The 15,928-nt window shown below is 41.1% G+C and overlaps 1 protein-coding gene across 1 annotated transcript in view; it reads left to right on the forward strand.

The window, feature by feature from the left end:
- The window catches only part of ano3 (anoctamin 3), an 84,158-nt gene that overhangs the window by 42,328 nt on the left and 25,902 nt on the right, over positions 1 to 15,928 (forward strand). Inside the window, exons 6-10 of the mRNA XM_037683704.1 lie at positions 5,749 to 5,762; positions 6,369 to 6,503; positions 7,133 to 7,239; positions 8,618 to 8,673; positions 8,912 to 9,033. Coding sequence (XP_037539632.1) covers positions 5,749 to 5,762; positions 6,369 to 6,503; positions 7,133 to 7,239; positions 8,618 to 8,673; positions 8,912 to 9,033 — 434 coding nt within the window. The remainder of the gene's footprint in view (positions 1 to 5,748; positions 5,763 to 6,368; positions 6,504 to 7,132; positions 7,240 to 8,617; positions 8,674 to 8,911; positions 9,034 to 15,928) is intronic.

Genomic DNA, 15,928 nt, shown 5'->3' on the forward strand with positions numbered 1-15,928 from the left:
GCTGGATGGATGGATGGATGGATGGATGGATGGATGGATGGATGGATGGATGGATGGATGGATCAGAGCTGGCTCTGGCTCCTTTGTGCTGCTCTATCAGAACACTGCATGAACCTTTTTCTGCCTACTCAGAAAATTAAAAGTATAAAGAAAACCATTTGAAAACACTCGAGGTGGTCAAGCAGTGGCAATAAAACCTAGTCTTCAGTCCAACAGAAACTTTGCTGTGTGTATTTTAAATGCATTCTTATGTTGTTTGTAGTCGCGTTGCTGCCAAACTTTAATGAAACAAAACAGACAACGTCCACAAAGAAGTGAAAATCTCACTACAATAGAAAAATGGTGACATCTCTTTCTTTCCATTTCATGAAGATGTTTAGCCCTGAACCTGAACCACATCTTTATTACTGCGTGCAGTTTTGAATTACATGGAGTTGAATTGCAGCCTTTAAAACCCACAAAAAATAAAAGCACTTTCACACATTGTGGTGAAGAAAATTGACTGAGTTGGGTTTTATTGAGTGAGTTGTCTTTTTTTATTAATCCCTGGGCTTGCCTTATGTACCAATAAAATATTTTACTGATACAGAGAAATGCCTACATGCCTTCTAATCCAAACTCGTACAGTTTTGTGCACAATGACACAACCTTTCATACGAACAGTAATTAAAATTTGAAATTTAGGATTGAGAGACGAATGCGTTCGAACATGAATGCTGTATTATATTTGCCAAAATAATTGTTTAAATCAAAATGACCAGCCATGTAAAGGTCTTTTTCATGAGCCACTATGAAATTGTTGAGACTAGAGTTGTTTTAAGGCAGCAGCAATCCTCTTTGGTCTCGGTGTCGCACAGCCTAGCTGTTGTTGATTTGCTCTGAATTAAACTCCATTTTACCAAATTGTAATTATTCAAAAAGTTATTTACAAGACATAGCTAATATTTTTTATAACTTTTCCACGAAACCCCACTTCAACAAATCTGAACTATCCCTTCAGGAGCCACTTCAATTAGTTCTTGATTTGAAAAGAAAAATCTTCCTGAGCATTAACTTAACACATTTTTCACTGACTCACATCCCTGTAAAGCTAAACGTTAGCACCCATGCTTTGTCAGCTTGTTGATTTGATGTCATAGGTCTCATTCAGTGAAATGCTGCAGAAGAGCAGTGCATTTTTCACTGAAATCTTTTCTTTAGACAATTCATTTCAGAGCATGTTCTCTGAATCAATTTTCTGTCCGGTCATCAAACATTAGTTCAGAGTAGAGAAGCTCAACAAGTCGTCTGACTGTCAGGACCTTTTACACAGAGATCCATTGCTCCTTGGGGGTCTGTCCTTTGCGGACACTGGTTTTCAATCATTTTCCTGTTTAATACAAGCCCAGTTATAATTTGTTTCTCCAGGAGTTTGACAATCTGTGCAGTCTACAACAACACCCTAAAATAAACTTTTCATTTTTCACGAGTCTCGCTCTGAACTGAATTTCTTCGAAAAGGGTCAGAATGAAAGCTTCAAAACACGTTTTCATTCCGAAGAGATAAAATCTAATAAATCCGGTGGTTTTCCAGTAACAGCAGCTTAAAGATATTAATTCAAATCAGACCTACTTGTTTAAAATGCTCAATGTATCAGCTGTTGTTCAGTGCTTTGTTTAAGCATGTTAGTTATTAACCTTGTTAAACTCATTGGATCAAATGACTACAAATTAGACAAGAAAAAAACCAATAACACTGGTTACTATTTAACTGTGGGAAGGATATACTATATCAATAAAAGGTAATATTGTAAAACTGTTACGTGAACACGTTTGGTGAGTAAGCAGTTTGATACAGGAAATGCATGGCTGTTGGGAGAGCTCTGTTTTCTGTAAGGGATTTTTGAAACATCTTTCTCTTCGTTGTATTTAGCATCATTATAGACCAACATTTGAAAACACTAGTTCTAAAAATGAAAATAAACTCACCCTTAATTTGAACAATTTTGCAAAAAGTCTGTGTCGTGGAAAAAAAGAGATTCCCAAAACGACCAGGTGTCAACTTCTTCAGATTTATTACAAAGCCTTGGAGAGCAGCCAGAAATCACAGAAGATCAATTAATTTACAAGTACAAACTTATGTCTGAGGTTCTGACCCGTTCTGAGCTTCCTGCAGTAAAACTATTAGTTTTATAGAATCACCCGGGCGCCAGCCTTTCACCCTTCCTCTGTCGAGCTGCACAGAGAGACACGTTGGGGAGTTGGTTGTGGCAAACGGAACAGTTCTCAAGGACTCCCTGAAAACACGCCTCTGTATCTTATCAATATATCAATCAAACCTTGAGCATAATAAAAATGATCTCTTTGCTGTCTCTTTACTGACGGGTCACGTCAAGACTGATTAATATCTATGGATGATGCAACATTTTGATATCTTTCACAATAACAGTAACGGAGCTGTGCAGAAATACAGATTTCCTCAACAGTCTGTTTTATTCACTGCACATTTGAATAAAAATTCACAGAATAAGCTTTTCTACTTTCTTGAGAATATCTTTCTTTTTTTATTAGCATAGTTCCTGCCTAGCATGCCTCAACGTTCATGAAATATAATTTTTTCCAACACATGTATCCATCCATCCATCCATTTTCTTTACCCGTTTATTCCATTTTTGGGTCACGGGGGTCGCTGGTGCCCATGTCCAGCAATCACTGTGTGAGGGGCGGGGTACACCCTGGACGGGTCGCAAGTCCATCACAGGGACACATAGAGACAAACGAGACAAACAACCATTCACTCTCTCACTCACACCTAGGGACAATTTAGAGTTACCAATCAGCCTAACGCGTGTTTTTGGACTGTGGGAGGAAACCGGAGTAACCAGAGAAAACCCACACATGCACGGAGAGAACATGCAAACTCCACCCAGAAAGGCCCCTGGACCGGGGTTTGAACCAGGGACCTGCTCGCTGAGAGGCAGCAGCTCTACCAGTTGCGCCACCGTGCTGTAACACATATATCATAAAGTCTAATTTTTTTTACTTTCGTGGTATTAATTTCTATAACTACAAATGCTCATGTAAAACATTGACATGAGTACCAAATTAGTTTTTTTTTCATATTCAGCAATAATTAGTAAGTGTTAGCATGTTAGCATGCTAAGCTAAAATTAACTATATAAGCATTTTTGTCTTGTAAATGTCTTTACAAACAGCTGATTTTCTAGCATTTTAGCATTTTTCACAAAGCCTTTATCTTCTTTTTACTTAAGTGTGGCATATTTTTATTTGATTTTTAATGATCAATGCAATAAAAAATAACTGTTAGAATGAAACAAAAAACAATAAACACATCCAAAAAAGCATTGGATAAATTAAAAGAGGAATTAAAAAACCAAGACTGGAAGGATGTGTATGTTGATGTTGTAAACAGAGCATATCATGGGTTTATGAATATTTTAGGATCTCTGTATGATAAGAATTGCGTGCAAAAAAATTATACAAAATGAGGTTTTGTTGACAAGCCATGGATGACGAAAAGGTTGAGAAATGCTTGTAAAAAAAATAAAAGAACTATTTGTATTTATGCTTTTTGAAATTGAGAACACAAGAGGCAGAGGAGAAATACAAGAAGTATAAAAATAAGATGGTAATGATTATAAGAAAACATAAGAAAGAATATTTCATTGATTTATTAAACAAAAGTAATAGTGATACAAAATCAACATGGTGAGTTAATGAATAGTGTTCTGAAAAATAACAAAGTAAAAACAGGTATTTCACAATATTTTGTGGAGGACGACAATGAACTCCATGATGAGAATGAAATTGTAAATGGGTTTAATCATTATTTTGTGAATGTTGGCTCAAGTCTTGCAGCTAAAATACTGAAAGTAGATAATAATGTGAGTCATACAGTTACAGATGGTGCCAACAGTATTTTTCTTGATGGAACTGACAAAGAAGAAATAATGAATATAGTAAAAAAAAAAATTGCAGACAAGAGATCAAAAGACTGGGCGGACATGGATATGATGTTTGTAAAGATTATGATGAGTTATGTTATTGAGCCGTTTACATATATATGTAATTTATCATTTTCAACAGGAATATTTCCAGCCAAGGTAGTTCCTCTTTTTAAGAATGGTGAGAAATGTGTGTTTAATAATTATAGACCAACATCCTTGTTACCACCGTTTTCAAAAATTTTAGAAAAATTATTTGTGACCAGATTAGATCAATTGATTGCTAAACAAAATATTCTAAGTAGCAGTCAGTATGGGTTTAGAGCAAAAAACTCTACATCAATGGCTCTCATGGAATTGCTAGAACAAATAGCAACTGCTGTCGATCAAAAACAAAATTGTGTTAGTATTTTTGTTGATTTAAAAAAACATTCAATACTATTGACCATAGTATTCTCCGTGAAAATTGGAATAAATATAGCATTAGAGGACTAGCACTACAGTGGGTATCTAGCTATTTGAAATATAGGAAACAGTTTGTACAAATGATGTAAGATACAAATAACCTCTGTAATATCATATGTGGAGTTCCTCAAGGTTCTGTACTTGGACCAAAGTTATTTATTTTATATGTGAATGACTTGGTAAATGTGTTCAATTTGCAGATGATACCACATTTTTTTGTGTGTGGGTAGCGATGTAGAACGTGTGTTGGAGTTGATGCAGACAGAATTTGTAAAAATACAAACTTGGTTTAAACTTAATAAATTATCATTAAACTTGAGTAAAACTAATTATATGATATTCAATGATAGAAAGAGAAATGTCCATGTTCCATTTAAAATCGAGGGTGTTGAGATTTGTAGAGTTAGTGACAAAAGCTGACATGGAAACATCACATAAATTCTGTAAGAATAAAAATAGCTAAATCTATTGCAGTACTGTACAAAGTAAGGGACTTATTTAATGATAAAGCTCTGTATATGTTGTATAACACAATAATTATTCCACACTTAATCTATTGTATTGATGTTTGGGGGAAAGTGTGCAAAAAAATTATAAATCCTATTTTTGTTTTACAGAAAAGAGCTGTAAGAATTATTACCAGGAAGCATTTCAGTCACCCATCAAGCACATTATTTTATCAACTCAAGTTATTGAAGCTCCATGATTTGGTAGATTACAGTATTTTATCAGTTATGTTTAGGGCTCATAATAATATATTAATTTTAAATATCCAATTAAATTTGGTTAAAAGAGAGAGTTGTTGTAATCTTAAAGGGATGGAAATCTTTATGAAACCTAAATTTCGAACTAGTATGAAAGAATGTTTTACTTCAATCCAAGGAATTAGATTATGGAATAATCTGGAGAGTGATGTTAAAAATGCCAGATCAATGTCTATGTTTAAAAGAATTATCAAAGTTGGTTTGTTAAAAAAATGAAATAGCTTAATGTGTATTTGTATAAATTGTTGTCAAGAAGGAGTTGTTTATTTTGTTTTTGTTATTTGAAGATTATTGTCTGAATTAATATTTTGGTAAAATGGGGCAGATATAAGATTTTTTTTTTTCTTTCTGCTGCCTTTCATTTTATTCGTGATTGTATTTCTTATTGTATATTGAATTGCTTTGTTGTTGTTTTTTTTAAAAAAGAATAAACTTATAAATAAATTAAAAAAAAAAAAAAAAGAGGCCAGTTCTGAAGACCGGTGTAGGTTTTCAGACATCTGTGCTGATGTGTGAAAACACTAAAATTAAAAATTCTCAGTTGCTCTGTGCATTGAATTTAGCTATCTGAACCAGTGCGTTCAAGGCTTGTGAGTTTTTATGTAAGTGCACAAATAATAAATATTGTAATGACCAGCGGGCAGCACGGTGGCGCAACTGGTAGAGCTGCTGCCTCTCAGCGAGCAGGTCCCTGGTTCAAACCCCGGTCCAGGGGCCTTTCTGGGTGGAGTTTGTATGTTCTCTCCATGCATGCATGGGTTTTCTCCGGGTACTCCGGTTTCCTCCCACAGACCAAAAACATGCATGTTAGGCTGATTGGTAACTCTAAATTGTCCCTAGGTGTGAGTGAGAGAGTGAATGGTTGTTTGTCTCGTTTGTCTCTATGTGTCCCTGTGATGGACTTGCGACCCGTCCAGGGTGTACCCCGCCCCTCACACAGTGATTGCTGGACATGGGCACCAGCGACCCCCGTGACCCAAAATGGAATAAACGGGTAAAGATAATGGATGGATGGATGGATGGGTAATGACCAGCAAAGTGCGTGCACACCTGTTTGAAAATGTGTTTTTAATGATGGGGTGAACTATCAACATTGTGTTAGGAATGAGCTTGGTTGCCATTGTCTCTTTTTCTAAGAAGACAATCTTTGTAATAATCTGTGCCTTTAATCTTTATTTGTCTGCCCGTCTCTGCAGCAGATTTCATCTAAAATGTCAACAGATCAAGAGCTGGCTGCCCAAAAATCCCATGAAGCTGGACAAAGAGGCCTTGCCTGACCTGGAGGAAACCGACTGCTACACAGCTCCCTTCAGCAGAGCTCGCATGCATCAGTAAGAACGGTGCAAACTCACAATCAGGACTCTGTTGTCACATATTATCAGTGTCTGTATCAGTAAAATTTGTGATAAACACTACTTTCAGTTTTCCTCGAATCCATCAGGTCCACGTTCTGAGCTCTATGCTGAATTTAGAAAGCAGGAGATAAAATATGTTTGTATATTTTACAACATTCAGCCTACAACTTGAAAGCTGGAGCAAGACAAGCTGATCATAAATAAGATATCAAAGTATAACAGCAGCTGTCCATTAAATATTTTCATCCCTTGAATCATGTTTCTCTTTTTGAAGGCTTTTAAAAAAAATAAAAGACATTGTCTAATTTTTTTAAAGGCAAGGAATCTTTTACACTTCTGTTTCTTATTTTGCTCTAATTTGTTGCTTTATTAGCAAATATGACACAAGAATGAGCACAAAAAAAAAACTTTACAAACTACGTCTTTACTCCATTAATTGTGTTTCAACGCATACCTGCTCATTTTGACTCATCTCTCATTGAGAGACTTAACAAAGTTAATAATAATTAATAATAATAATAATAACAGTTAATCATTTTAACAAATTAATGTGTTGATGTTGAGTGATGAATAACTGAGGGAGCGTGCTGTTGTTTCTGCACCAGCTTCACCATCAACAATAGAGAGACGTTCTTCTCAAATTCCACCAGAAGCAGGATAGTCCATCACGTCCTGCAGCGCACCAAGTACGAAGACGGAAAATCAAAGATGGGTAAGACACGGAGCTTTCTTCATCCTTCTGTAAACTTTATTTCTAACTGCAGCTCTTCTTTGTTTCTTTGTTACGAAACACGTGTGCTTCCACTTGGCCAGGTCTATCTTGTAAAATAGATTTTTAATCTCAACAAGATCCAAATGAGGATTAAAAAAAATATGTTTAAATGTCAGTGCAATAATGGACATACTGCACATCTATGACTTTTTATGGAGTTTATGAGAATTATAAACATTTTTATAAGGTTGAATTTATCTGAGGGTTGCACATTTGTGCAGTTTGTAGAGCTACCACCTCTCAGCAAGCAGGTCGCCGGTTCAAATCCCAGCCAGGGGCCTTTCTGGGTGGAGTTTGCATGTTCTCTCAGTGCATGTGTGGGTTTTCTCCGGGTACTCCAGTTTCCTCCCACAGACCCAAAACATGCATGTTAGGCTGATTGGTAACTCTAAATTGTCCCTAGGTGTGAGTGAGAGAGTGAATGGTTGTTTGTCTTTATCTGTCCCTGTGATGGACTGGAGGCCTGTCCAGGGTGTCCCACGCCTCTTGCACAGTGATAGATGGACATAGGCACCAGTGACCCCCTCGGCCCGAAAAGGAAGAAGCTTAGAAAGATGATGGATGGATGGATGGATGGATGGATGGATGGATGGATGGATGGATGGATGGATGGATGGATGGATGGATGGATGGATGGATGGATGGATGGATGGATGGATGGATGGATGGATGGATGGAATTTATCAGCTATTTTAGAGTAGTAGAAAACATACATTGTAGTTTTGTTGACATCTCAGTATTACACCATTAAAGACAAAACCTCACTTGTTTATTTTTTGGACAATTTGCACACTTACCATATCAAAACCTTCCCTGTCTGATGTTTTTTTTTATTGAGTAAAGTTTGGTCTTGAAGCACTGGAACAGATTTCAAAATAATTTTTAATGTGAGTGACCACTTCCCGACAAATGAAATCAGCTCGACCACAAGAGTAAACCTTTTCTTACATTCAGTGCCTATAGTTTCAGTCAAAATTGGCACAAATAGCTGTTCTTTAGTCCTGGTGTAAGAACTGTTTTCCTGCTGTCAGTTTGGTATGGCTGCAACAAGATTTCCCACAATGCAGTGGAGGCATAGATGTAAAATAAATATAGTCAAGTTTCAAGACCTGCCAGCTAAAATCCAGGCATGGACGACTGTATTAAGTTTCATAACGTGCTAAATGGTTCTGACTAAGACTGTGTGGGTTTCAATGAGTCTGTCACTGGACCCCTGTTTCTATTAATAACTGGTGCAGATTTTTTAATGTGGTTTCTGTGTGTTAGTTTGGGTGTGATGTGTTCCTCTTTTGAGATGGCCTGCTTTATTTCACTGCAGGCATCAATCGCTTACTGGGCAACAACACATACGAGGCTGCATTTCCTCCACATGAGGTGGGCTGATTTTGAATTTGATCTAAAAAAAATTGGCTGGACTTATAAATTTATAATTTAGCTGTTAGAACACCACATTTTGCTAAATGATGCTTTAAGGCCTTTTCTCGTGAATAAATGTTATATGAGAACTTAACACTCAGAGTAAAAGCAGCAGAAAAAAACAAAGAGAAATGATGTTAGAAGTAGATGAAGTATGAGCCTGCTTGTAGAGTTCTGTCCTCTTTGGTCTCCTCAGGGTGGTTACAAGAGCAGACATCCAATTAAGACACACGGAGCTCAGAACCACAGACATCTTCTGTACGAGCGCTGGGCCCGCTGGGGGATCTGGTACAAGTATCAGCCTCTGGACCTCATCAGGTAATCAACAACATGACATTTATTTTTGTTCTTTTACCCTCTTTAAATTTCACTTCTATGCATCGAGTATACAAGTTGTGTTTGAATGAAGCAGAAAGTACCTCAGCATTTCTCTTTGCTGCATGACAGCAGGTTTCTGTTGAAGAGGAACGTCTTCTAACATTCCTCGTCCTCCGTTAATTTTATGTTTCTCATCCGGTTCAATAGCTGTGGCTGAACTCATTTCACTTTACAGCTGGCTGGGTGTCTCTGTACTGAAGCACCGTTTGTTAGGTTTGTTTACGTTTTACAACAAGACGGACATGAACATGACAAGTAATGGATTAGCTGTGGACCATAGTATCCTCTTCCACCGTCTTCATGCGGAGGTCGGTCTCTGTGACAGTGTCCTGGACTGGTTTAAGTCTTTCCTCTCCAATTGGCTCAGAGGTTAGAGAGGTGGGCTTGTGATCCGAAGATCGCCGGTTCACGCCCCGGCCCCGACAACATCAAAATTGTGGGTTGGGTAGGTGAAACACCCACACTTGCCCCCACCCTCATTCGCCCCACTCTGGGCCCATGAGCAAGGCCCTTAACCCCCACCATGTGCTCCCTAAACAGGTCTCTCTTGAAAATGAGTTCTCGTGGCTCAATGAGACTAACCTGGATAAATAAAGGCTAAATGAAAATATGTTAGTCTTGGCAATGCCAAGTCCCAGACTGTCTGTGTCTCCTGTGGTGTCCCTCAAGGGTCAGTTCTAGAGCCCCTGCTATTTTCCTTTTACAGGTACATGCTGCCTTTAGGTCAAATTATTAATCAGTACATTTCTTTTCACTGTTATGCCGACGATACACAGCTTTACATCAGGACTGGAGCATCATCATCACCATTGTCATCTCCATCTTCACTCACTGCCCTCACTACCTGCCTGAAGGAGATAAGGGCTTGGATGAATCAGAACTTTCTTCAGTTAAAATGCTCCAAAACTGAGACCATACTGATTGGCACCCCTCACCAGGTTCAAACATCAACTATAACAACCATTTCCTTTTCTGGACAAGACATCCCCCTCTCCACCTCTGCTACAAATCTTGGAGTAAGAATGGGCTCTCATCTTCCATCCATCCATCCATCCATCCATCCATTTTCTTCCGCTTATCCGGGGTCGGGTCGCGGGGGTAGCAGCCTAAGTAGGGAGGCCCAGACTTCCCTCTCCCCAGCCACTTGGGCCAGCTCTTCCGGGTGAATCCCGAGGCGTTCCCAGGCCAGCCGAGAAACGTAGTCCCTCCAGCGTGTCCTGGGTCTTCCCCTGGGCCTCCTTCCGGTGGGACGTGTCCGGAACACCTCACCAGGGAGGCGTCCAGAAGGCATCCTAAACAGATGCCCAAGCCACCTCAACTGGCTCCTCTCGACGTGGAGAAGCAGCGGCTCTACTCCGAGTCCCTCCCGGATGATCGAGCTTCTCACCCTGTCTCTAAGGGAGAGCCCAGACACCCTGCGGAGAAAACTCTTTTCGGCCGCTTGTATCCGAGATCTCATTCTTTCGGTCACAACCCAAAGCTCGTGACCATAGATGAGGGTGGGAACGTAGATCGATCGGTAAATTGAGAGCTTCGCCTTTTGACTCAGCTCTCTCTTCACCACGACAGACCTGTACAGCGCCTGCTTCACTGCAGACGCTGCACCTATCTGCCTATCGATCTCACGCTCCATTTTTCCCTCATTCGTGAACAAGACCCCAAGATACTTGAACTCCTCCACTTGGGGTAGGGCCTCCTTCCTGACCCGGAGAGGGCACTCTACCCTTTTCCGGCTCAAGACCATGGCCTCGGATTTGGAAGAACTGATCTTCATCCCGGCCGCATCGCATTCGGCTGCGAACCGCTCCAGCGAAAGCTGTAGATCACGATCTGATGAAGCCAATAAGACCACATCATCTGCAAAAAGCAGAGACGCAATCCTGAGGCCACCAAAACGGATCCCCTCAACACCTTGGCTGCGCCTAGAAATTCTGTCCATAAAAGTTATGAACAGAATCGGTGACAAAGGGCAACCTTGGCGGAGTCCAACTCTCACTGGGAACAAGCCCGACTTACTGCCGGCGATGCGGACCCCAGGCTCTGACACCGGTCATACAGGGACCTAACAGCCTGTATCAAAGGGCCTGGTACCCCATACTCCCAGAGTACCCCCCACAGGGCCCCCCGAGGGACGCGGTCGAACGCCTTCTCCAAGTCCACAAAGCACATGTAGACTGGTTGGGCAAACTCCCACGCACCCTCCAGGACCCTGCTGAGAGTGTAGAGCTGGTCCAGTGTTCCACGGCCAGGACGAAAACCGCACTGTTCCTCCTGAATCCGAGGTTCGACTATCCGACGGACCCTCCTCTCCAGAACCCCCGAATAGACCTTACCAGGGAGGCTTAAGAGCGTGATTCCCCTGTAGTTGGAACACACTCTACGGTCCCCCTTTTTGAATAGGGGGACCACCACCCCGGTCTGCCAATCCAGGGGAACTTCCCCCGATGTCCATGCAATATTGCAGAGTCGCGTAAGCCAACACAAGCCTACAACATCCAGAGCCTTAAGGAACTCTAGGCGGATCTCATCCACCCCTGGGGCCCTGCCACCGAGGAGCTTTTTAACCACCTCGGTGACCTCAGCACCAGAGATTGGAGGGCCCGACCCAGAGTCCCCAGGCTCCGCTTCCTCAGTGGAAGACGTGCCGGTGGGATTGAGGAGGTCTTCAAAGTATTCTGCCCACCGACCCACAACATCCCGAGTTGAGGTCAGCAGCACACCACTCCCACTATAAACAGTGTTGGTGGCATACCGCTTTCCCCCCCTGAGACGCCGGATGGCGGACCAGAATCGTCTCGAAGCTGTGCGGAAGTCGTTCTCCATGACCTCTCCGAACTCCTCCCATGCCCGAGTTTTTGCCTCAGCAACCACCCGAGCCACATGTCGCTTGGACTGCCGGTACCCATCAGCTGCTTCCGGTGTCCCACAGGCCAAAAAGGCCCGATAGGACTCCTTCTTCAGCCTGACAGCATCCCTCATCGACGGTGTCCACCATCGGGTTCGAGGGTTGCCGCCACGACAGGCACCGACAACCTTGCGGCCGCAGCTCTGGTAAGCTGCCTCGACAATAGAGGCACGAAACATGGTCCACTCAGACTCAATGTCCCCCACCTCCCTTGGAACATGTTAAAAGTTCTCTCGGAGGTGGAGTTGAAACTCCGTCTCACAGGAGACTCTGCCAGACGTTCCCAGCAAACCCTCACAATACGTTTGGGCCTGCCAGGTCTGACCGGCATCCTCCCCCACCATCGGAGCCAACTCACCATCAGGTAGTGATCAGTTGACAGCTCCGCCCCTCTCTTCACCCGAGTGTCCAAGACATGTGGCCGCAGATCAGATGAGACGATGACAAAGTCAATCATCGAACTGCGGCCTAGGGTGTCCTGGTGCCAAGAGCACATATGGACACTCTTATGCTTGAACAAGGTGTTCGTTATTGACAATCCATGACGAGCACAGAAGTGCAACAACAGAACACCACTCTGGTTCAGATCAGGGGGGCCGTTCCTCCCAACCACACCCCTCCAGGTCTCACTGTCATTGCCCACATGAGCATTGAAGTCCCCCAGCAGAACAAGGGAGTCCCCAGAAGGTGCACTTTCCAGTACCCCCTCTAAGGACTCCAGAAAGGGTGGATAATCTGAACTGCCGTTTGGTGCATAAGCACAAACGACAGTCAGAACCCGTCCCCCCACACGTAGGCGGAGGGAGGCCACCCTCTCATTCACCGGGGTGAACCCCAATACACAGGCACCAAGTTGGGGGGCAATTAGTACGCCCACGCCTGCTCGGCGCCTCTCACCAGGGGCAACTCCAGAGTGGAAGAGTGTCCAGCCCCTCTCAAGGAAACTGGTTCCAGAGCCCGAGCCATGCGTAGAGGTGAGTCCGATTATTTCTAGCCGGAACCTCTCAGCCTCACACACCAGCTCAGGCTCCTTCCCCACCAGTGAGGTGACATTCCACGTCCCAATAGCCAGCTTCTGTAGCCGAGGATCAGACCGCCAGGGTCCCCGCCCTTGGCCACCACCCATCCCACATTGCACCCGACCCCTTTGGCCCCTCCCACAGGTGGTGAGCCCATGGGAAGGGGGACCCACGTCTCCTCTTCGGGCTGTGCCCGGCCGAGCTCCATGGGTAAAAGCCCGGCCACCCACGTCCGGGCAAGGGAACACTAGGTCCATTTGTGTTTCTCATCATAGGGGTGTGTTTGGACTCTCATCTTACATTTGAAAATCACATTAAGCTTCTGTTTAAAACCTGTTTCTTCCATCTCTGTAATATCTCCAAACTTTGCCCATCTCCCACTTTTGCTGATGCAGAGAAACTCGTCCATGCCTTTGTCTCCTCCAGGCTCGACTACTGCAACTCCCTGTTTACTGGAATACCCAGCAAAAACCTTCAGAAGCTTCAGTATATTCAAAACAGTGCAGCCAGGATTTTATTGAGAGCTCGTAAATTTAAACGCATTACACCCATTCTCCATAACCTCCACTGGCTTCTTGTCACCTACAGAATTCAGTACAAAATTGCTCTCATTACCCATTAGTGTTTAAACCAAACTTCACAAGATTATCTGAAGGACATTCTGGCTCCATATTCATCCACCCGGTTCCTACGATCACAGAACAGTCATCTCCTCCACCTTCCATGAACTAAATCAAGGACCATGGGAGATTGGGCATTCTGTGTGACTGCCCCCCACCTCTGGAACTCCCTCGCTGACTATCTGAGAGCGCCGCAATCATTGGATGACTTTAAAAAAGGCTTAAAGACGTTTCTTTTTAAGCAAGCCTATTCTGCCTCCACATGATTTTATCACTGATTTTAGTTGCACTTTGTAGCACTTTGAGATTTTTGTTAATGAAAAGTGCGTTATAAATTAAATTCATTATCATTATTATTATTAGATGTTAAACACGAAGATTTTGTTCACGAGACAAGGTGGATAATCAAATTCAAGTGTATGCTTTTCATTTTAACTTCCATTTTTATGCCTGTATAAGTTGATGAGCTCACAGTTCAACCTCTGGCTGATAAAAGCTAAAAACACGATCTGTAGCAGCTTGACTAAAAGTCTTCTTGTTCTTGTCTAGAAGTTCTTTTTGACCCATTCTTTCTGCAAACTTTTGTGAGTCAAACTGTTTTGAAAACATTCTTCTTTTTTTTTGGTTTACGTACAGCTACTGTTCGAGTCAGTGGGAAGCCTTTAGTTTCAGCCTTTTTTGATAAACTGTTTAGAAATTTAAGTTTTTTTTTTTTTTTTTTATCATTAGCCTCCTGTTTCCAGCCCTATGAAAAGCAGTGTAGTGTTTATTAAAGGAATCCACTGATATTTAAATTGTTTTATTTTTCTGTGGAATAATTCTTGTACAGCTGACTGCTGCACAATCTGAAGCATGTCCTTGCCTTTTACAGGTTAAGAATGTATTTTTTTAATTCAGCATTTTTTTTTTCTCTAATCATACATTGTTTTTCTTGCTGCTAGTTGTGGTTTTAATTAGACTTTCTGGAGGATTAAGACCCTCTGAGCTTTCTTAATTCCTCAAGACCTCAGTTTGACCTCCATCATAGCATAATGGAGCCACTTGTTTTTCTTTAATGTTCTTTTTTGTAGGATTCAGATATTTTAGTGATTGTGGTGTTGAGCATCTGCTTACATGAGTCAAAGACGTGTTGTTAGCAAAATATTTCATGAACCACTGGGCAGATTTTAATAAAACTCAGTCAGCAATCACCAGATTTAGATCTACAGCTGATTAGCTTGTTGGTGAATGTCATAACAAATATCAGTCAATACAATAAATGGCTCTGTCTCAATAAATATGACATTTTGAGCTAAATATGATGTGGTAGTAACTGGGAGTAATCCACAACACATATTCTGAAGACTAACAGATCTTGCAAAGTCTTGTAATTTGGCATTTGACTGCGTGCAACATCATTTACAAGGTTTGACCCAAACAACTCTAACTCCGTCCCGTCTCATCGTAAGATGATCCTAGACTAAAACTCTGTCATGAAAGATGGCAGGTTGTATGAATTTATTTATGAAATGCAAGACTTCTATTACCTATTAGGTTTTTAAATATTAATAACCTGATTGCTTTGCAGACGAGCTGGGAATTAACTCAAGAAGTCTTTATTTATTTTTGTACTTTTGCATTGTTTAATAATATAATCAAAAAATTGCAGTTTTATTGTTTAAACACATAAGAACTTACAAATTGTTGTAGTTTCTTGGCCTAGTTTTTTTTTTTTTTTCTGTGACGGGGCCATTAGATAAGATTCATTAACATGTTTCTCAGCCACAGCCTGCTCATGGTTAATAATAATAATAACAATAATAAACTTTATTTCTGTAGCACCTTCCAACAATGCCTTGCAAGGTGCAAGGCACCAAGGTGCTTTACAAGATAGAACAAAATAAAAACAGGACACAATAAATCAGTGCAAATTAAAAACACAGCCAAAATAAAAGAAGGTAAAAAAGATAAAAATAAAAAAAGATCAAATAAATAAATAAATAAAATACTACATACTATTTATAAGTACGGTTGCTAGTAACTAATCACTACTGAGGTGCTGGACTTCATTATGACCATTTTAAAGCAGGTTTGCTAAAGGAAACTGTGGTTTAGGAATGCCGTATTTGTCGAACTATAAGGTGCACTTAAAAGCTTTTAATCTTCTCAAAAAATCGACAGTGAGCCTTATAATCTGGTGCACCTTATGTATTAATTCTGGTTGTGCTTAATGACCTTGAACTGATTTTATGTGGAACAACTGAACAATGTTGAGAATTATTGTGAATGAGTTGAATAAAGTTTGACTTATC

Source organism: Nematolebias whitei, chromosome 10, assembly GCF_014905685.2.
Source record: "Nematolebias whitei isolate Nwh7 chromosome 10, NemWhi1, whole genome shotgun sequence".
In the NCBI taxonomy this organism is placed as follows: Eukaryota; Metazoa; Chordata; class Actinopteri; order Cyprinodontiformes; family Rivulidae; genus Nematolebias; species Nematolebias whitei.